This window comes from Canis lupus, chromosome X, assembly GCF_003254725.2.
Source record: "Canis lupus dingo isolate Sandy chromosome X, ASM325472v2, whole genome shotgun sequence".
NCBI classification, from domain to species: Eukaryota; Metazoa; Chordata; class Mammalia; order Carnivora; family Canidae; genus Canis; species Canis lupus.
The window spans coordinates 50,439,228-50,462,229 of record NC_064281.1 but is presented as its reverse complement, the minus strand read 5'-3'; the positions used below and the strand labels follow the sequence as shown (position 1 = coordinate 50,462,229).

The window sequence follows — 23,002 nt, the reverse complement described above, 5'->3', positions numbered from 1 at the left end:
TTTATGAGGCCAGCATCACCTTAATTCCAAAACCAGACAAAGACCCCACCAAAAAGGAGAATTATAGATCAATATCCCTGATGAACATGGATGCAAAAATTCTCAACAAGATACTAGACAATAGGATCCAACAGTACATTAAGAAGATTATTCACAATGACCAAGTGGGATTCATCACCGGGATGCAAGGCTGGTTCCACACTCGTAAAGCAATCACGTGAAGGATAACATCAACAAGAGAAAAAACAAGAACTATATGATCTTCTCCATAGATGCAGAGAAAGCATTGGACAAAATGCAGCATGCATTCCTCATTAAAATTCTTCAGAATGTAGGAAAAGAGAGAACATTCCTCAGCATCTAAAAATCCATCTACTAAGAGCCCAAAGTGAATATTTATGTACACTGAGGCTCCTTCCAGTTTGGCTATTGTGGACATTGCTGATATAAACATCGGGGTGCAGGTGTCCCGGGGTTTCATTGCATCTGTATCTTTGGGGTAAATCCCCAGCAGGGCAATTGCTGTGTTGTAGGGCAGGTCTATTTTTAACTCTGAGGAATCTCCACACAGTTTTCAGGAGTGGCTGCAGCAGTTCACATTCCCACCAACAGTGCAAGAGGGTTCCCCTTTCTCCACATCCTTTCCAACATTTGTGGTTTCCTGCCTTGTTAATTTTCCTCATTCTCACTGGTGTGAGGTGATATCTCATTGTGGTTTTGATTTGTATTTCCCTGATGGCAAGTGATGCAGAGCATTTATTCATGTGCTTCTTGGGCATGTCTATGTCTTCCTCTGTGAGATTTCTGTTCGTGTCTTTTGCCCATTTCATGATTGGATTGTTTGTTTCTTTGCTGTTGAGTTTAATAAGTTCTTAATAGATCTTGGATACTAGTCCTTTATTTGATAAGTCATTTGCAAATATTTTCTCCCATTCTGTCGGTTATTTTTTAGTTTTGTTGACTGTTTCTTTTGCTGTGCAAAGCTTCTTATCTTGATGAAGTCGCAATAGTTCATTTTTGGTTTTGTACCTCTTGCCTTCATGGATGTATTTGGCAATAAGTTACTGTGGCCAAGTTCAGAAAGGGTGTTGCCTGTGTTCTCCTCTATGATTTTGATGGAATCTTGTCTCCCATTTAGATCTTTCATCTATTTTGAGTTTATCTTTGTGTATGGTGTAAGAGAATGGTCCAGTTTCATTCTTCTGCATGTGGCTATCCAATTTTCCCAGCACCATTTATTGAAGAGACTGTCTTTCTTCCAGTGGATAGTCTTTCCTGCTTTGTTGAATATTAGTTGACCATAAAGCTGAGGGTCCACTTCTGGATTCTCTATTCTGTTCCACTGACCTATGTGTCTGTTTTTGTGCCAATACCACACTGTCTTGATGATCACAGCTTTGTAGTACAACCTGAACTCTGGCATTGTGATGCCCCCCGCTATGGTTTTCTTTTTTCATATCCCCCTGGCTATTCAGGGTCTTTTCTGATTCCACACAAATCTTAAAATAATTTGTTTCAACTCTCTGAAGAAAGTCCATGGTATTTGGATAGGGATTGCATTTAATGTGTAAAATGCCCTAGGTAGCATTGACATTTTCACAATGTTAATTCTGCCAATCCATGAGCATGGAATATTTTTCCATCTCTTTGTCTCTTCCTCAATTTCCTTCAGAAGTGTTCTGTAGTTTTTAGGGTATAGATCCTTTACCTCTTCGGTTTGGTTTATTCCAAGGTATCTTATGCTTTGGGGTGTAATTGTCAATGGGATTGTACTTTAATTTCCCTCATTGTTAATTTGTCTCATTGCTAGAGTATAGAAATGCCACTGACTTCTGGGCATTGATTTTGTATCCTGCCACACTGCCAAATTGCTCTATGAGTTCTAGCAATCTTAGGGTGGAGGCTTTTGGGTTTTCTATGTAGAGTATCATGTCATCGGCGAAGAGGGAGTGTTTGACTTCTTCTTTGCCAATTCGAATGCCTTTTATTTCTTTTTTTTTTTTTGCCTTATGGCTGAGGCTAGGACTTCTAGTTCTATGTTGAATAGCAGGGGTGAGAGTGGACATCCCTGTCTTGTTCCTGATCTTAGGGGAAAGGCTCCCAGTGCTTCCACATTGAGAATGATATTTGCTGTGGTCTTTTCATAGATGTCTTTTAAGATGCTGAGGAATGTTCCCTCTATCCCTACACTCTGAAGAGTTTTGATCAGGAATGGATGCTGAATTTTGTCAAATGCTTTCAGTGCATCTATGGAAAGGATCATATTGTTCTTGTTTTTTCTCTTGCTGATATGATGAATCACATTGATTGTTTTACGAGTGTTGAACCAGCCTTGCTTCCCGGGGATAAATCCCACTTGGTCATGGTGAATAATCTTCTTAATGTATTGTTGTATCCTATTGGCTAGTATCTTGTTGATAATTTTTGCATCCATGTTCATCAGGGACATTGGTCTATAATTCTCCTTTTTGGTGGGGTCTTTGTCTGGTTTTGGAATTAAGGTGATGCTGGCCTCATTCAACGAGTTTGGAAGTATTCCATCTCTTTCTATCTTTCCTAACATCTTTAGTAGAATAGGTATGGTTTCTTCTTTAAACGTTTGATAGAATTCCCCTGGGAAGCCATCTGGCCCTGGACTTTTGTGTCTTCGGAGGTTTTTGATGATGGCTTCAATTTCCTCCCTGGTTTTCGGCCTGTTCAGGTTTTCTATTTCTTCCTATTCCAGTTTTGATAGTTTGTGGTTTTCTAGAAAGGCATCCATTTCTTCTAGATTGCCTAATTTATTGGCATATAGCTGCTCCTAATACGTTTTTAAAATCATTTGTATTTCCTTGGTGTTGGTAGTGATCTCTCCTTTCTCATTCATGATTTTATTAATTTGAGTCTTTTCTCTCTTCTTTTTAATAAGGGTGGCTAATGGTTTATCTATCTTATTAATTCTTTCAAAGAACCAAGTCCTGGTTTGGTTGATGTGTTCTACATTTCTTCTGGTCTGTATTTCATTGAGTTCTGCTCGAATATTTATTAACTCTCCTCTTCTGCTGGGTGTAGGACCTATTTGCTGTTTTTTCTCCAGCTCCTTTATGTGCAAGGTAAGCTTTTGTATTTGAGTTCTTTCGAGTTTTTGGATGGATGCTTGTATTGAGATGTATTTCCTCCGCAGGACTGCTTTTGCTGTATCCCAAAGATTTTGAACGGTTCTATCTTCATTCTCATTAGTTTACATGGGTCTTTCTAATTCTTCTCTAACTTCCTGGTTGACCCTTTCATCTTTGACCAGGATGTTCCTTTACCTCCACATGCTTGAAATCCAAACTTCTTGTGATTTAGTTCTAATTTCAAAGCATTATGGTCTGAAAATATGCAGGGGGTGATCCCAATCTTTTGGTATCAGTTAAGACCTGATTTGTGACCCAGTATGTGGTCTATTCTGGAGATAGATCCATATTCACTTGAGAAGAATGTGTAATTAGTTGGTTTGGATGTTAAGTTCTGTCAATATCTGTGAAATCCATCTGGTCCAGTGTATCCTTAAAGCTCTTGTTTCTTTGGAGATGTTGTGCTTCGAACACCTTTCGATTATAGAAAGCGCTACATTCAAGTCACCGAGTATTAATGTATTATTATGTAAGTATGTCTTAGCTTTGGTTATTAATTGATTGGTATATTTAGCAGCTCCTACATTCAGGGCATAAATATTCATGATTGTTAGGTCCTCTTGTTGGATAGATCCCTTAAGTATGATATAGTGTCCCTCTTCATTTCTTACTACAGTCTTAGGGATAAACTTTAGTCTATCTGATATAAGGAGGGCTACCCCTGCTTTCTTTTGAGGATCATTTGAATGGTAAATGGCTCTCCAACCTTTTATTCTCAGGCTGGAGGTGCCCTTATGTCTAAAATGAGTCTCTTGTAGGCAACAACTAGATGGGTCCTGCTATTTTATACAGTCTGTAACCCTGAGCCTTTCGATCGGGTCATTAAGCCCATTCACGTTCAAAGTTACTATTGAAAGATATGAATTTAGTGTCATCATGATTCCTATTCTGTCACTGTTTTTGTGGTTTGTTCCCTTGGACTTCCTCTTTCTTTTACAGAGTCCCCCTTAATATTTCTTGGAGAACTGGTTTGGTGGTCACATATTCTTTCAGTGTCTGACTATCCTGGAAGCTCTTTTTCTCTCCTTCTATTCTGAATGAGAGCCTTGCTGGATAAAGTATTCTTGGCTGCATGTTCTTGTCATTTAGGACCCTGAATATATCCTGCCAGCCCTTTCTGGCCTGCCTGTTCTCTGTGGAGAAGTCTGCTGTTATTCTAATGTTTCTCCCCATAAAGTTAGAGATTTCTTGCCTCTTGCTGCTTTAAGGATCTTCTCTTTATCTTTGGAATTTGCCATCTTCACTACTAAATGTCGAGGTGTTGAGTGGTTTTTATTGATTTTATGTGTGTGGGGGGGAATCTCTCTATCTCCTGGATCTGAATGACTGTTTCCCTTCCCAGATTAGGAAAGTTTTCAGCTATCATTTGTCCAAATACATAGTCTGGGCCTCTGTCCCTTTCGGCAGCCTCGGGAACCCCAATTAAACATAGATTTTTCTTTCTGAGGCTGTCATTTGTTTCCCTTAACCTATCCTCATGATCTTTTAATTGTTTTACTCTTTTTTCCTCAGTTTCCCTCTTTACCATCAACCTTTCTTCTATGTCACTCTCTTGTTCTTCTACCTCATTAACCCTCATCGTTAGGACCTCTAGTTTTGATTGCATCTCATTTAATTGATTTTTAATTTCAGCCTGATTAGATTTAAATTCTGCAGTCATGAAGTCTCTTGATTCCTTTATGCTTTTTTCTATAGCCATCAGTAGCTTTATAATTGTGCTTCTGAATTGGCTTTCTGACATTGAATTGTCATCCAGATTTTGTAACTCTGTGGGAGAGAGGACTGTTTCTGATTCTTTCTTTTGAGGTTAGTTTTTCTTTCTAGTCATTTTGCTCAGTGCAGAGTGGCCAAAAACAAGTTGTACTGGGAAAAGAAGAAAACGAGAGAAGAGAAAAAAAGAAAAGAAAAAGAGAGAAGAAAAAGAAGAAGAAAAATAGAAAAAAAAGTGAGGGGGAAGCTAACAGAAAACAAAACAAAACAAAAAGAAAACAAGGGGGAGTATCCTCTGATTCTATACACTGTAAAAACTTCGACTTCCCCTGGAACTTTCCAGTGCTGCTTGGTCAATAACTTGCTTTTCCCCTGTCCCACTAGCTGGTCTTCTGTGGGAGGGGCCTGCTGTGCTGATTTTCAGGTGTGAGCACTTGGTGAGCTGCTCAGCCCCCTGCCTGTTGTTCAGCTCAGTGAGAGTTGTTTATCCTGTGAGGCCACTGTGAGGCTCAGTGAGGGTAGTTTATCCTGTGATGCCCCAGGAGGAACAACAACAGTGGCGGCCTGCCAGCTCTCCAGCCCTGGAGTCAGTTCCTGCAGTAACTATTGCAGCTCCCAGTCTGTAGTTGTCTGGATGCTCCGGGTGCGGGAGCGTGGATCTGCACACCTCGGGGCCTCCCAGCAGCAGGAGTGTCCTTGCTGTCTTGTGCCTTCCTGGCCTCTGTCTGTCCCAGGGGGAGCCCCGGATCCTCGGCTGTGTCCCTCAGCGCCCTGGGCTCCGGGGCCTGCACTGCTGCAATCATGCTCCCAGGGCGCGCAGCCCCCTTTGCCCGGAGCTGCCGCCTGGGCCTGCACTGCTGCAATTGTGCTCCTGAGGCGCACGCAGCCCCCTCCGCCCGGCGCTGCTGCCTGAGCTGCTCCCTGCCCCACCCTGCGTGTGCTCCAGCCCTTTAGGGAGCTCAGTGGAGGGGTGTGGTGCACTCTCCCCTGGGGTGCAGGTCCTCTGTTAGTCCCCCTGGGAGCCTGAGGACATCCCCGCCCCTCCTGTGATCCTGCTCCAACTCCCTGCGAGTGCCTTTCTGTCTGGGACGATTGGTGAAGCTCCTGCTTCTCCGGGATGGGGCTTTCCTGTCCTGGGGGCACTCACTGCGAGGCCTTAGCCCGGCTACTTGCTGGGGCCCCTCCCCCTTGGATACTTTTTATTTCTTTATTTATTTTCCCATCTTCCTACCTTGATAGAAGCGCAAACTCTTCTCACTGTAGCATTTCAGCTGTTCTCTCTTTAAATCTCAGGCCGAATTCGCAGGTTTTCAGGATGATTTGAAAGTTATCTAGGTAATTTGGTGGGGACAGGTTACTTGGGGACCCTACTCTTCCGCCGTCTGGCCCCTCCTCCTCTGATCAGTTCTAATATCTAACTTCTTAAGTGCCAGGCACTGTGCTCAATACTTCTTATTTTTCTTGAGTTATCAATGAGAGATACTAAGGCACAGAAAAATTGAGTCACTTGCCTACGGTCACACAGGTAGTGAGTGGCAGAGCAGGATTCTGATCCAAATCATCTCATTCGAGAGCCCTAGCTCTCATCTGCTCTACTGGTTTGGTGACTATGTAGTGTTCAATAAATGATCGTTATTATTCTCATTCTTAATAATCATAGCAATTTCTAAAGAAACAATCCCAGAGGAACTAAAATTAGAGACTAAAATGGTGACAAAACTTTCATACTGACAGACAGAGAACCTGTGAATTATGTGGAGCAGTCCTTGCATTGTATAGAAGAGAAAACTGAGCCCAGGAAGGTAGGGTGGGTTTCCCAAAGACATGTAGCAATTTGGAGTAGAGCTAGGGTCCATACCTGCTCTGCTGACTCTCAAGCCCATATCCTTTGTACCCTCTCAGGCCTCTTCTCCCAATCCTCAAACCCAGAAACCATTGATAGAGTATTGAGTGGGAGTGTTCCAGAGTGTGCAACAGGCTGGGTTCCCCAACCCCTTCCCTAAATATTCACTTCACACTGTCACCCTTATTGATGAGAGGTCTCCAGCAGGCTGCTAGTGTGATCATATACTAGGTGAACATCATCTGACACCCTCAGGATAATCCCATGGTACATGCAAAGGCTAGCCTTAAAAGATACTGGAATTGTATCATAATCCTAGTGTGGGGAGGGAGAAGCAGCTACCAGCTGAAGGAGATGGATCACAAAAAGCCCCTCAAAGGCATGCAGGTTGAGGCACTCTACAAACAAGTTCCCAGAACCAGAAAGTTGCCAGCCCTCCTCAATTGCTTAGCCCATTACCACAGACAAAAGTCACCATGTGGGAAGGAAGCTCTCTGGCTGAGGATCCACTGGATATATAGCCCTAGACTTGGTCCTCAGAGAAGTCCCCCAAAATGCAAGACAGTGCAGTCATAGGTTCAATTTTTAAGGGTTATTTGGGGAGTGTTACAGGAAACACACTGAACTTAGTGTCAGAAGCCCTGGGTTTGCTTATCCATTTATGACCCCCATACCATAAACACACTGTATGTCTTCAGGCAAGCTATCTAGCCTACCTGAACTACAGATAAATTATCTGTAAAATAGGCTGACACAATGCTGATGCAACATGCCAGTCTCGTAAAAACAAAAATTCAAATTGTGTTTTCTTGAGAAGTAATTTCAACTCTACCTGCAAATTTGAAGTTCCCAAAGGAGGCAAGGTAGTGAGACAAAAGTAGTAAGAGAACGAGGTTTACCTACTATTCTGGTCTGCCCAGGACCAAGTGGGAGTTCCAGGACTCAGGACTTTCAATAGTAAAACTGTGAAAATCCCAGAGAAACAGGGATGAACTGGTCACCCTAAAAAGAACGCTGACCAGAAAGTCCAGAAGAAGAAAGAAGATAAACATTTGAGTTCGTACTCTGTGCTAGGCATTGTGTAGGTATTTTCCTTTGCATCCAAATCCCAGCTCTAACTTCAGCTTACCTTGGATAAGTCACCTCTGGGTCTGAGGTGAAATACGACCTCTAAAATGCATGCCCATTTGTACATTCTAGGAATCCTTTCCTTCAAACTCAGATGGCATTTGAGGCCCAGGGATGTAAAACCCACCCAGAAAACTAAGGCTGATCATTATGGCCATGCCTTCCCCACCTGGACCCATTGACCCATCCCACTCCCCCTACTCCCCTACACTACCCTTTTCTAAGGACTCTGGTGAAGCTATATCCACACTTTCTGAACTCCTGCTAGAGTTCTGTCATCTGGGTTTTCTCCACGAGCATCTGCAGGAACATTTCACAGACCTGAGAAAACATGCTTAGATCTCAGAGATGAGGCAAGCTATAGAAAGCTTCTTAGGTGTGGGGGTCAGATTCTTGCACTAGAGTATAAGGGTGGAATCTGGGGCTAATGTATGGAGGAAAAGGCTTACTTTGAGTCCCAGCTTTGTTCAGCAGGAAGCAGTTTTGAAGGTTCCCAGTTTAGGATAGGGGTTGAGGGATCCCTGGGTGGCGCAGCGGTTTAGCGCCTGCCTTTGCCCCAGGGCGCGATCCTGGAGACCCGGGATCGAATCCCACGTCAGGCTCCCGGTGCATGGAGCCTGCTTCTCCCTCTGCCTGTGTCTCTGCCTCTCTCTCTCTCTGTGACTATCATAAATAAATAAAAATTAAAACAAAAAGGATAGGGGTTGAAATACCAGGACTGGATGGCTAAGACAGAGGCAAAATAGAAGTGTACTTGTCTCAGAAACATAGACCTGCGCCAGACACAGGAGATGGAAATAACCTGATGTGGCCCAGAATCTCTTTCCAATTGTCTGGACAGATGCTTCAGAGGCAGCTTGCTTTCTCACAAAGTTTACTGGTCCAGAACTAGCTGAACCTTCTCTAAAGTGCATTCCTTTCCCTTACCCACTTCTAGTAGAAATGGTCTCAGATGTCTCTGGACATGCCATTTCTCCCTCTGTTCTCTCCGGTTTGGCAGATCCAAGACCCTGCCTGTCTCAATTTCCTGTTCACTACCATCCCTACTCCCCAGTCAAGTCCCAGGGATCAATAGTAAGAAGGGGGCACATTTGGGCAGTTTGCCAGGGAACATTAAACCCCCAGTCATACGGATGACAATTTAGGCTTTATTGGGCTTGGGTAATGGTAGTTAGACAATGTCAAAGGCCCAGGATTTTGAGTTAGAAACCCTGGGCCAGAGGCCCTATCCTGTCACTTACTTATTGCTGTGTGGACTAGGGAAAATCACATGTACCTCACATGTACCTCTTCGAAGTTCAGTGTCTTCCTCTGTAAAATGAGAGACATGACAGACAATCTGTTAACCTCAAAGTGTTGGTATGAGCAACAAATATGTAGTGGACATAAATTTTGTAAATTGCCAAAGCCTCCACATAAGTTTGCCATTTATTTACTTCTCCCTTCTAAGCCAATTGAATGGAACACATTGATTGAGTGACCACTATGTGCCAGGTACTGTGGGGACTACAAAGACAGGATCCCTGAATAACCCCAGAGACCATTGTTATGTTAAGGTAGTGGAACTATGGATAACTTTTTTCCTTATTTTCATTGTTTTCTACATTTTTTCTTCTGCAATTTGGTTATTTTTCATAAACAAATTATAAGCAAATATTAATCAAATGTGTACCAAATGCCAAGCTCTATACTGGGAACTTTTTACATATTATATTATTTAATTCTAGCTATAATTCTATATCCCCACACACATGAGTTTATCACAAAGATTAAATAAAATTTTTACAAATCTTTCACATCATTTTACAGATACAGATACTGGACTCAAGAGGTTAAGCCTCTTTTTGAAGGTTATACAGACAATAAATGTGTGGTACAGCCAAAGTTTCAATACAAACCTATCACCTTCCAAATCCCAGTATTCCAAAGCCAAAGTCACCCTCAGGAATAGCCACTCTTTTTTATTTTTTAAGATTTTATTTATTTATCCATGAAAGACATGCAGAGAGAGGCAGAGACATAGGCAGAGGGAGAAGCAGGCTCCCTGCAGGGAGCCCAATGTGGGACTCCATCCCAGGGATCACACCCTGAGCCAAAGGCAGAGGCTTAATGGCTAAGCCACCCAGGCATCCCAGGAATAATCATTCTTAAGGGGTAATGGAGATATACAACACACTTTAAGATTGATTATGTTAAGTTCCAGAATAAGGGTGAAAATTTCTGTGCACACAGAAAGGAACAGGAAGTAAACTCAAATTTGGATAGATATGTGAAAAATAAAACTTCTCAGAACAACTTGGAACCAACCTTCTTACCAGAAACATCTGGGACTCCATACAGATGGTGATCTAAAGGGAGAGGGAGGTGGTCCCTTTTACAATTAGAAATAGCTTGAATGCTTGGAGTGCTCATTCATTTAATTATTTAAATACTCCCTGAGCACCTGTTCTGCTGTAGTTTTAATGCTGGTCCCTGGGGCGGGGCAGAAAGGATTAAGATAATTTTTGAACACATTTAAAATCTAGCTGGACACATACAGTGACAGAATCAAATTATTATAAAACAGTGCAAAAAAGGCAGAGATAAAACTACATACTCTTGATATTAGCAAAGTACTCAGACTAGCAGAGGGCAAGGGAAACTTTTAATTGCTATGCTTTCCTTTAGGATAGCCACGCATCAAAATTAGTTTTGTAGTACAGAAGAGGACAGGGTTAGGGTAGCTGGGACAGGGCTTATGGGGATGGTGTACTGCTTCCCAGGCAAGTGGCCACAACATAATCTAGAGGTCCCAATGCTCTAAGCAGAATAAAATAGCACATAGTGTGATGATAATAAACCCTATTGGCTAAGCATACATTCAGTGTATATGCCAGGCACTAAGCTAAGCACTTTAACCACATCATCTCATATAATTCTCCCCGATAACCCACTGAAATAAATACGATAGCCCTCATTTTTCAGCTAGAGAAATCAAGGCTCAGAAGATTAAGCAAATCTCCAAATTTACACAGTTAGTTCAAACTGAGACTGGAAACTTCATCTGTAAGTCTCTGAAATTCCTGCTATTTCATTTTTCCGTGAAAGCCACATACAAAAAAATTCCCAACGGGCAATATATTATACACATATGTCCAGAATCACAACCCACAGTGCACATGTCCATTAAAAAATTAGAGAAGCTGCTTGGACTCTTCACCTTAAAATGTGCTACTGGATTATTGCAGTAGTTTAACAGAGATTTATGGAAGTAAAAATTGTCAATAAAGAAAAGTCAATTCTTTAGCTTAATTATGCCAAGGTAGGCAAATGAGTTACATCCAGATACATACAGCCAAAACAATCATGCAGGTGCATCTTCCTGGGGATCCCCCTTTCCTCATGACTATCTCCTTATCCTTGGAGATAATTTTGCTTATGTAGAGAATACTCCATAGTGACAGCCACAGAGACATCAGTCACTTTACCAATTTCTTTAATGATCTGGTCACTTCCCTCCCCAGACCAACATTGTGTGCTAGGGCTGGACACTTGAGTGAGGACACTGACCTTTTCAAGGAGCAGGGAGTCACTGGATTGCTCTTAAGCTCAAAGTATCATGTAGCCAGACTACTGGCTAAAACTTCCAATCCTTTCATCTGCATTGAGCTAGAGTGGTTTTCAGAAAGTAAGTAGTATTCTGAATGATGATTTAGATTCCAGCAACTGTGGATTCTGATTGCAGGCTCAGTCTCCAACTCACTGAGTGATCCCGAGGTAGGCCATTGACCTTTCTGGTCATCACTTCCTCCACTTCTCTAAGCTTATGGAGTCAAACTGGCTGGTCTTCTGAAGGTCCTTCCAACCTCAACAGTCCATGCTTCTGGAAGAATTTACCTCAGAATGTTTATTTATTTATTTATTTATTTATTATTTATTTATTTATTTATTTATTTTTCTCTAAAACAATCTCTGGCTAGTTTTATTAAAGAAAAAAATTTCATGTGACTTACTTTTCACCACTCTGTTCTGGCATGCTTCTAATGATATCAGAATCATGTGGATCAATGATAGCCAGGGTACATACTCTGTAGTATTTCGCACATGCTATGTGCAATCCAATATTATTGCCAGTGTAGTGATGGACACCAGTTTTGGCCAACATGGTGTGGTTTTCTATCTCAGATTTCCTCAAAGCCGGGCAGTTGTTGGCCAGGATGACCAGTTTTGCTTTGCCGTGTCTGATCATTTTCAGAGTCTGCTTGTACCCCAGTATGTACTTGCAACTTTTCTTTTCTTTTTAAGATTTTATTTATTTATTCATGAAAGACCTAGGGAGGGAAAAAGAGAGAGAGGCAGAGACACAGGCAGAAGGAGAAGCAGGCTCCATGCAGGCCTGACGTGGGACTTGATCCCGGGTCTCCAGGATCATACCCTGAGCTGAAGGCAGCACTAAGGCGCTGGGCCACAGGGGCTGCCCACTTTCCACTTTTCATAATGAGTTGGAGCCTAGAGTTGATTGACTCAAGTGACTTTTTCCTCTTCTTTGTGGCCACCATCTTCCTGCCTTATATGCGGGATGGCCCCAACCAACAGCACCCACCAAAATGGCCAGGAGTGAGAAAGGCTACCTCAGAAGTTTTAAGTGTAAGAGTGGATCTGTGTGAATATGCTTCCTCACCCCCGTTCTGAGGTCTCTCTGGCTGGCTGGAGACCAAGAGGTAGAAGTAGGGTGGGGCATACAGCAAAGAATATTATTCTCTGGCAGCCTTGGAATTCAGAGAGTAACAGGTAAATCTGTTTTTTTTTTCTTTTCTTTTCTTTTTTTATTTTATTTTATTTTGTTTTATTTTATTTTTAATAATAAATTTATTTTTTACTGGTATTCAATTTGCCAACATACAGAATAACACCCAGTGCTCATCCCGTCAAGTGCCCCCTTCAGTGCCTGTCACCCATTCACCCCCACCCCCCGCCCTCCTCTCCTTCCACCACCCCTAGTTCATTTCCCAGAATTAGGAGTCTTTATGTTCTGTCTCCCTTTCTGATATTTCCCACACATTTCTTCTCCCATCCCTTCTATTCCCTTTCACTATTATTTATATTCCCCAAATGAATGAGAACATATAATGTTTGTCCTTCTCCAATTGACTTATTTCACTCAGCATAATACCCTTCAGTTCCATCCACGTTGAAGCAAATGGTGGGTATTTGTCATTTCTAATGGCTGAGTAATATTCCATTGTATACATAAACCACATCCATTCATCTTTCAATGGACACCGAGACTCCTTCCACAGTTTGGCTATTGTGGACATTGCCGCTAGAAACAGCGGGGTGCAGGTGTCCCGGTGTTTCATTGCATCTGTATCTTTGGGGTAAATCCCCAACAGTGCAATTGCTGGGTCATAGGGCGTGTTTATTTTTAACTCTTTGAGGAACCTCCACACAGTTTTGCAGAGTGGCTGCACCATTTCACCATGACCAAGTAGGAACAGGTAAATCTGTGATAGGAGTGGATAGTTCCTGTTAAGCAAATAGCAGCACTAAGAAATCCTGGCCTTTGATCAAGAGATACTCAGGGAAAATAAATGAGTAGTTCACAGATTCCACTGTGGGTACTAGAAGCAAATGCAAGTTTAAGTTTCTAAGGCTAGAGTGAGGATAGCTACTTAGGCCATCAAAACGCAGGCAGGAGGGAGAGCAAGAGAGAAAGATAATATATTTTCTAGCAATTATCAGGGAAAGCTTCATAATTCCCTAAAGAAAATTCTTCATCCTTGGAAAGACAGCTTCTTCCAAAAGGCCTAGCAAGGGTTTGTGATACTGGACCACTGGGCACAGACTTCCAGAATCAAATCCTTTTTTAAATTTTTGTTTTATTTTGGTAGGGGTTGAAGTGGAATGTTGAAAATTCCTAGGAAATGATGGCACACTGAGGATATGTGAGCTCCAAAATGGCACAGAAGATTTATTGTCTCTTCTGCCTTGTCATCCCACTCACCCCTTCCACTGCACCTCCTCCAATTCAAGGGTAATACACCCAAAAAAGAGCCAAAACAATCATGCAGGTGCATCTTCCTGGGGATCCCCCTTTCCTCATGACTATCTCCTTATCCTTGGAGATAATTTTGCTTATGTAGAGTATACTCCAAGGAGGCCCACTCAAGCCCACTTCATGCTGAAGGTTCTTGGCATGATATGCTCAGAACTATGCATCCATACTGTCACCAGAAAGTCACAGGTTGTATTCTGGTAGGCTTTCTCTGTGTCCTGGGCCAAGTAACGGGAAGAATAAGATCTCAGAGTAGAGCATAAGGGGGTTTTTAGAAGGCCTGAAACCATCCCACCTCCTTTGAGTAGATTTGCCCAAATTCTTGTGGCTACACTATTCTGCTGCACTGAGTCTCAGTTGCCTATGCAAGAAAATAGAGATATGATGTTTGTCACAAGCTTATTGCCAGGACTGAACAATGTATAAAAAGTGCCCAGCACAAAGTCTGGCATGTAGTGCATACCGGTGGTGACTTTTTTTTGACTAGAGTGACATCCCCTTTTGCCCAAGACTTTCCTGATTTGGGCACTGAAAATCTCACATCCCTGAGTTCTGGCAGATTGTGATGTTTGGTCTTCCTACTTTCAATCCTCTTTTCTCAACTCTCCAAATTAAGATAATCTAACCCTCACCTCCTCATTTGTTTGACTCGAAAACTAGTCTATTTAGTATTTCTCTAATCAAAATCCTAAAGACTTATAAAAATATGTAAATTCAACAAATTACAACGTGCTTCTACTTTGCATTCTTCTCAACAACTCTGTTCTAGGACAGTGCCTTTCAACCAAGGTGATTTTACCCACAGGGGACATTCGGCAATGAATGGATGCATTTTTTATTGTTACAACCTGGGGGGAGGAGAGTTCTAGATATCTAGTGTATAGGGATCAGGGATGCTGTTAACCATCCCTCAATGCACAAGACAACTCCAACAAGGAATTATTTAGTTCAAAATATCAATAGTGCTGAGGTTGAGAAATCCTGGTCTAGTGGATATTATTAGCTCAATAGATGATACAAATGAAGACTCTGAGGCTGAATGAGATAAATAGCTCAAGGTCAAAATGCTAGAAAGTGGACAAGATAGGATTCAAGCCCAGACTGGTTGACTCTGGATCCAGTTCTTTTCTTACAGTATTATAATGCTCCTGAGAAATGTTATGTTTGTCATCTTATTGGGGTTTATTACAACCCTGGCATGATAAGATGCAGACATTATTAGACATGGGGAGATGTCTTCAAAACTCAGATTGAGAGCTTAATCCATTTTACCATTATACCTTATGGCCTATACTGCTCCCCCCAGTGCACAAACACACACACACACAGGGCAAAAGTGTTGGCAATGAGAATTTTGTAGTTAGCTAGGTCTCCTGAGAGGCTTGATGAGTGACAACTGGGACTAGGGTACTGATAGAGAGGGAAGAGTGGAAAGTCCATCACTGCCAAGATAGTAGACAGTTATGGGGAGGCAGTAAGCCCACTCCTCCAGTCTCTTGGCTTCCATAAAAATGTCTCCAATCCTTGATTCCAAAACAACCCCCAAGAGGAACCATATCTTGCACCTCAGAGAGGTGGCCCATTGATGTTCTTGTGGGACCCTTGAGAACAATGGTCAAGAAAGAATTCTTGAGATGTTTTACAGTTCAACTTAGTAAGTTTGTTTGTTTAATTTTTATTTTATTTAGAGGTGAGGCAAGATGACGGAAGAGTAGGGTCTCCAAGTCACCTGTCCCCACCAACTTACCTAGATAACTTTCAAATCATCCTGAAAACCTATGAATTCGGCCTGATATTTAAAGAGAGAACAGCTGGAATGCTAGAGTGTGAAGAGTTTGCGCTTCTATCAAGGTAGGAAGACGGAAAAAATAAAGAAACAAAAAAGCATCCAAGAGGGAGGGGCCCCCGCAAGGAGCCTGGCTAAGGCTAGGCAGGGATAGCCCCCAGGACCAGGCCCAGAGAAGCAGGAACTTTATGAATCTTCTGGGAGGGTAAGGCACTCGCAGGGAGCTCCGGCAGGATCCCAGGACGGGCAGTGATGCGCTCAGGCTCCCAGGGGCACTAACAGAGGAACTGCGCCCCAGGGGAGAGGGCATCACACACCACAGACCCAGCTCCCTAAAGGGCTGGAGTGACTGCCCATCATCTTAAGATTTGTGTGGAATCAGAAAAGACCCCAAATAGCCAGGGGAATATTAAAAAGAAAACCATAGCTGGAGGCATCACAGTGCCAGATTTCAGGTTGTACTACAAAGCTGTGATCATCAAGACAGTGTGGTATTGGCACAAAAACAGACACATAAACCAATGGAACAGAATAGAGGATCCAGAAGTCGACCCTCAACTTTATGGTCAACTAATATTCGACAAAACAGGAAAGACTATCCCCTGGAAAAAAGACAGTCTCTTCAGTAAATGGTGCTGGGAAAATTGGACATCCACATGCAGAAGAATGAAACTAGAGCATTCTCTTACACCATACCCAGAGATAAACTCAAAATGGATGAAAGATCTAAATGTGAGACAGGATTCCATCAAAATCCTAGAGGAGAACACAGGCAACACCCTTTTTGAACTCGGCCACAGTAACTTCTTGCAAGATACATCCTGGAAGGCAAAAGAAACAAAAGCAAAAATGAACTATTGGGACTTCATCAAGATAAGAAGCTTTTGCACAGCAAAGGATACAGTCAACAAAACTAAAAGACAACCTACAGAATGGGAGAAGATATTTGCAAATGACGTATCAGATAAAGGGTTAGTTTCCAAGATCTATAAAGAATTTATTAAACTCAACAGCAAAGAAACAAACAATCCAATCATGAAATGGGCAAAACAGATGAACAGAAATCTCACAGAGGAAGACATAGACATGGCCAACATGCACATGAGAAAATGCTCTGCATCACTTGCCATCAGGGAAATACAAATCAAAACCACAATGAGATACCACCTCCCACCAGTGAGAATGGGGAAAAATAACAAGACAGGAATCACCAAATGTTGGAGAGGATGCGGAAAAAGGGGAACCCTCTTACACTGTTGGTGGGAATGTGAAATGGTGTAGCCACTCTGGAAAACTGTGTGGAGGTTCCTCAAAGAGTTAAAAATAGACCTGCCCTACGACCCAGCAATTGCACTGTTGGGGATTTACCCCAAAGATACAGATGCAATGAAATGCCGGGACACCTGCACCCCGATGTTTATAGGAGCAATGTCCAAAATAGCCAAACTGTGGAAGGAGCCTCGGTGTCCATCGAAAGATGAATGGATAAAGAAGATGTGGTTTATGTATACAATGGAATATTACTCAGCCATTAGAAATGACAAATACCCACCATTTGCTTCAACGTGGATGGAACTGAAGGGTATTATGCTGAGTGAAATGAGTCAATCAGAGAAGGACAAACATTATACGTTCTCATTCATTTGGGGAATATAAATAATAGTGAAAAGAAATAGAAGGGAATGGAGAAGAAATGGGTTGGAAATATCAGAAAGGGAGACAGTACATAAAGACTCCTAACTCTGGGAAATGAACTAGGGGTGGTGGAAGGGGCGGAGGGCGGGGGGTGGAGGTGAATGGGTGATGGGCACTGAGGGAGGCACTTGACAGGATGAGCACTGGGTGTTATTCTGTATGTTGGCAAATTGAACATCAATAAAAAATAAATTTATTATAAAAAAACATTCCAAATCTTTGGGATACAGCAAAAGCAGTCCTGAGGGGGAAATACATCTCAATACAAGCATCCATCCAAAAACTGGAAAGAACTAACATACAAAAGCTAACCTTGCACCTAAAGGAGCCGGAGATGGAACAGCAAATGAAACCTTCACCCAGCAGAAGAAGACAATTAATAAAGATTCGAGCAGAACTCAATGAAATAAAGACCAGAATAACTGTGGAACATATCAACAAAATCAGGAGTTGGTTCTTTGAAATATTCAGATAGATAAACCATTAGCCAGCCTTATTAAAAAGAAGAGAGAAAAGACTCAAAATAATAAAATCATGAATGAGAGAGATCACCACCAATACCAAGGAAATACAATTGATTTTAAAAACTTATTATGAGCAGCTATATGCCAATAAATTAGGCAATTTAGAAGAAATGGACGCATTCTGGAAAAGCACAAGCTACCAAAACTGGAACAGGAAGAAATAGAAAACCTGAACAGGCCAATAACCAGGGAAGAAATTGAAGCAGTCCTCAAAAACCTCCCAATTCACAAAAGTCCAGGGTAGATAGCTTCCCAGGGGAATTTTATCAGACCTTTAAAGAAGAAACCATATCTATTGTACTAGTCTTTTCGGAAAGATAGAAAGAGATGGAGTACATCCAAACTCATTCTATGAGGCCAGCATCACCTTGATTCCAAAACCAAAGACCCCACCAAAAAGGAGAATTAGAGACCAATATCCCTGATGAACACAGATGCAAATATTCTCAACAAGAAACTAGCGAAAAGGATCCAACAGTATATTAAGATTACTCACCATGTCCAAGTGGGATTTATCCCAGGGATGCAAGGCTGGTTCAAGACTCATAAAGCAATCAAGGTGATAGATCATATCAACAAGAGAAAAAACAAGAACCATATGATCCTCTGAACAGATGCAGTGTGGCAGGATACAAAATGAGTGCACAGAAATCAGTGGCATTTCTAGACACTAACAATGAGACTGAAGAAAGAGAAATGAAGGAGTCAATCCCATTTACAATTGCACCCAAAAGCATAAGATACCTAGGAATAAACCTAACGAAAGAGGTAAAGGATCTATACACTAAAAACTACAGAACACTTCTGAAAGAAATTAAGGAAGACACAAAGAGATGGAAAAATATTCCATGCTCATGGATTGGAAGAATTAATATTGTGAAAATGTCAATGTTACCCAGGGCAATTTGCACATTTAATGCAAGGCCTATCAAAATACCATGGACTTTCTTCAGAGAGTTGGAACAAATCATCTTAAGATTTGTGTGGAATCAGAAAAGACCCCGAATAGCCAGAGGAATATTAAAAAGAAAACCAAAGCTGGAGGCATCACAATGCCAGATTTCAGGTTGTACTACAAAGCTGTGATCATCAAGACAGTGTGGTATTGGCACAAAAACAGACACATAAACCAATGGAACAGAATAGAGGATCCAGAAGTCGACCCTCAACTTTATGGTCAACTAATATTTGACAAAGCAGGAAAGACTATCCCCTGGAAAAAAGACAGTCTCTTCAATAAATGGTGCTGGGAAAATTGGACATCCACATGCAGAAGAATGAAACTAGAGCATTCTCTTACACCATACCCAGAGATAAACTCAAAATGGATGAAAGATCTAAATGTGAGACAAGATTCCATCAAAATCCTAGATGAGAACACAGGCAACACCCTTTTTAAACTTGGCCACAGCAATTTATTGCAAGATACATCCATGAAGGCAAAAGAAACAAAAGCAGAAATGCACTATTGGGACTTCATAAAGATAAAGAGCTCCTGCATAGCAAAAGAAACAGTCAACAAAAGTAAAATACAGCCTACAGAATGGGAGAAGATATTTCCAAATGACGTATCAGATAAAGGGCTAGTATCCAAGATCTATAAAGAACTTATTAAACTCAACAGCAAAGAAACAAACAATCCAGTCTTGAAATGGGCAAATACGTGAACAGAAATTTCACAGAGGAAGACATAGACATGGCCAACAAGCACATGAGAAAATGCTCCACATCCCTGGTCATCAGGGAAATACAAATCAAAACCACAATGAGATACCACCTCACACCAGTGAGAATGGGGAAAATTAACAAAGCAGGAAACCACAAATGTTGGAGAGAATGTGGAGAAAGGGGAACCCTTCTTGCACTGTTGGTGGGAATATGAACTGGTACAGGCACTGAAAAACTGTGTGGAGGTTCCTCAAAGAGTTAAAAATAGATCTGCCGTATGACCCAGCAATGCCACTGCTGGGATTTACCCCCAAGACACAGATGCAGTGAAACACCGGGACACCTGCACTCCGATGTTTATAGCTGCAATGTCCACAGTAGCCAAACTGTGGAAGGAGCCTCCGTGTCCATCAAAAGATGAATGGATAAAGAAGATGTGGTTTATGTATACAATGGAATATTACTCAGCCATTAGAAACGACAAATATCCACTATTTGCTTCAATGTTGATGGTACTGGAGGGTATAATGCTGAGTGAAATAAGTCAGTCAGAAAGGATCAAACATTATATGTTCTCTCTCATTTTGTAAATATAAAAATTAGGGAAAGGAGAGAAAATGAGTGAAAATATCAGTGAGGGTGACAAAACATTAGAGACACCTAACTCTGGGAAATGAATAAGCGGTAGTGGAAAGGGAGGTGGGTTGGGGCTTGGGGTGACTGAGTGATGGGCTCTGAGGGGGGCACTTGGCAGGATGAGCACTGGGTGTTATGCTAAATGTTGGCAAATTGAAATCCAATAAAAAATTTAAAATTTTTAATTTTATTTAAATTAAATGAGTTAACATATAGTATATTATTAGTTTCAGGGGTAAAGTTCAGTGACTCATCAGTTGCATATAAACTTAGTAAGTTTAAGTTATAGGAGGACAGCACTCATGGGCAGAAATAGCTGCATATCTGTTGTAAGAAGCTGGTGATTATCTGCTTAGTGCTCAAGAGGGAGGGAACATGCAGGGATTATTAGATCATAAATGTTTTCTTTAAATTTCTACTCATAAAACTACTTTTGCAAGATTTCTTTGGTGCTTATCATTCAGTTCAATATTAACTATTGGTGAGATTTACAGGCAGTCATGAGACCCTTTAAGAATAAAGCAACCAACACATATTTATTTGATCATTACCAAAACTATGCAGAATATAGGTCAGCCTTCTGGGCTTAAGGTGAACATTTTTCTGCTTCTATTCCTCATCAATGTAATCTACTCCAAAGCTCTCATTTTACAGATAAGACACAATGAAGTCCAGAGAAGGGTTTGGGGGGTTGGGGGGCAGGAACAGGAACACTGGGGTATCCTGCCACCTAGTGCAGAACTTATGTCACTACATTCTCAGGAATTGGGCATGCAGGCCAAGCAGGCCCCCTTCACATAGGGCTGTATAAAAGCCAATACACCTTCTCACACCTCTGTACCTTTAATTCTTACCCATCAGGCTGTGTTAATATCCTGAAATCTGAGGATCTGAAGCAGATGCTAAAATGTGGAGGTGAGGGAGTATTAGAACGAAAGAGGGTTAGAGACTCTCCCCTTTCCCTTTTTGACATCTCTTTTATACTGTTGTCCTGGGCTGCTGACACTTCTCAACCCCATCTCGCAGCCTCAGTGCCTAGCTCTTACTCCCCCACGTCCTTGACTTTGGTCAAGTTGTCATTTCAAAGTCATCTAAACCTCAAAACAAAAAAATTATTCTAAACATAACATTTTCTGCACCCAGCTAGCCACCACACATACTTCTGTTACCTGCTAAGCCCCAATAGGCATCAAAGTTTGGTACTCTATTCTACCCTGAGCCCTTATTCCCTAAGGCAGGCATTCTAATTGGGTGGTCCAGCCATGTATTTACAGTCCACGAGAAAACACCTAGTTTATTCTATACTACAATACCTCAAAAGGGGTCCCTAAATCGACAATGTCATTACCATCTTGGAACTTAGAAATGGAAAATATCAGGCCTCACTCCAGACCTACAGAGTTAGAGACTCTGGGAGTAAAGTCCAGTAATCTTGGTTTTAACCAGTATCCTGGGTGATGTTGCTACATGCTAAACTTTAGAACTTCTGCCCTGCACCCTTATGTTAGCATTACAAAAAAGAACATGGTATCATTTTAGGGGTACCAGGAAGTAGGACCACCAAAAACAGTTGTGCTTTGCATAATTCTAGAAGCCGTCTTTCATGTAGTTGTGAATGGTGCCATACAGAGTTATGTAGTGTGGACCTGCTAGTAATGGTGATGTTCTTCTCCCTGCCACCAGAAGAAATTAACAAATAAAAAATAAGAACAGTATATCACATTTTTAATTAGTCCTCATGGTGCTGTTCTAGAGCTGGTTGCTTTTTAAAATATAATAAAATCTTATTCATGAAAGACAGAGAGAGGCAGAGACATAGGCAGAGGGAGAAGCAGACTCTCTGCAGGGAGCCCCATGCAGTATTCAGTACCAGGACCCCAGGATCATGCCCTGAGCCAGAGGCTCAACCACTGAGCCACTCAGGCTTGTGCCAGCTTTAGAGGAGCTGGTTCTTATAGGTTAGAACCAATTGTGTGAATCTTTTCACAACTCTGTGTTCAATGATTTCACATTGGCAGCTTGAAATTGGCCATAATAAAAGTATTGAGTCCACAGAAATTGAGAAGCTGTACAAATCAGTTTTTTTAAACTAAATAGACTGTTTACCCTTCTTGGTAGGGCCAGAAAGTATAACCATGTGAGTTAAGTACCAACAATACCTCTCCAGCAAATCTGTACAACAATATGATTGCATCTTAGTGGCAAAAAGTCCTTAATGGCAAAAAGTTGGTAACAAAGTGAATGCCCAGAAATAGGTAACAGTTGAAAAAACTACAGTATGTTTGTGCTAGATATTACACAACCATCAAATAGGAATAATTTCAGCTATATTAGATGACTTGAAGGGGCTTTATTAACATGTTGCTAAAGGAAATATGTAGAAAAGTCTTTATGATATGATCTCATTTTGGAAAACAATATATGCATCTATGTATAAGACTATTTGGTTATGCTCAGGGAAATATGTAACAGCATATTAACATGAATTATGGAAATGATGGAAGGAAAATTCTCACAAAAAGACTGTCCAAAATATTGCTAACATATATGTGTATATATTATATATTTAGATTTTATATAGTATATATGTATATATATGTTTAGATTTATATAGTTAGTGACAATTCCCATATTCTGTAAATATATATCTACTTGGAAGAATATAATGAAAACAACATAAAATTGGGAGGTGGTGAGGTGATGGTAGGCATTGTGGTAGTATTGAGGATCCATGTGGGGTCATACTTCCCCAAGTGAAACAGTCGCCCAGCCCTGGTCCATAAGGATCAGGATTTAACAACTCTCAGCACCTTGATGCCC

The 23,002-nt window shown here is 41.4% G+C and overlaps 1 protein-coding gene across 1 annotated transcript; it reads right to left on the bottom strand.

Moving 5' to 3' along the window:
* Positions 1–11,827: 11,827 nt before the first annotated feature.
* LOC118353800 (60S ribosomal protein L30-like) lies at positions 11,828–12,377 on the bottom strand. Its single transcript, XM_035712347.1, has 2 exons — positions 12,301–12,377; positions 11,828–12,104 (listed from the first exon to the last, which is right to left on the bottom strand). The coding sequence occupies exons 1-2, from the start codon at positions 12,375–12,377 to the stop codon at positions 11,828–11,830; spliced, it is 354 nt and encodes a 117-aa protein (XP_035568240.1).
* Positions 12,378–23,002: the final 10,625 nt, after the last annotated feature.

What these genes read in the sequence shown, in the direction of transcription:
- LOC118353800 (XM_035712347.1), bottom strand. Translation starts at nt 12,377, where the DNA reads ATGGTGGCCACAAAGAAGAGGAAAAAGTCACTTGAGTCAATCAACTCT. An exon ending in CTCATTATGAAAAGTGGAAA is followed by an intron (nt 12,105 to 12,300) that starts GTGGGCAGCCCC and finishes AGAAAAGAAAAG; the next exon opens with TTGCAAGTACATACTGGGGT.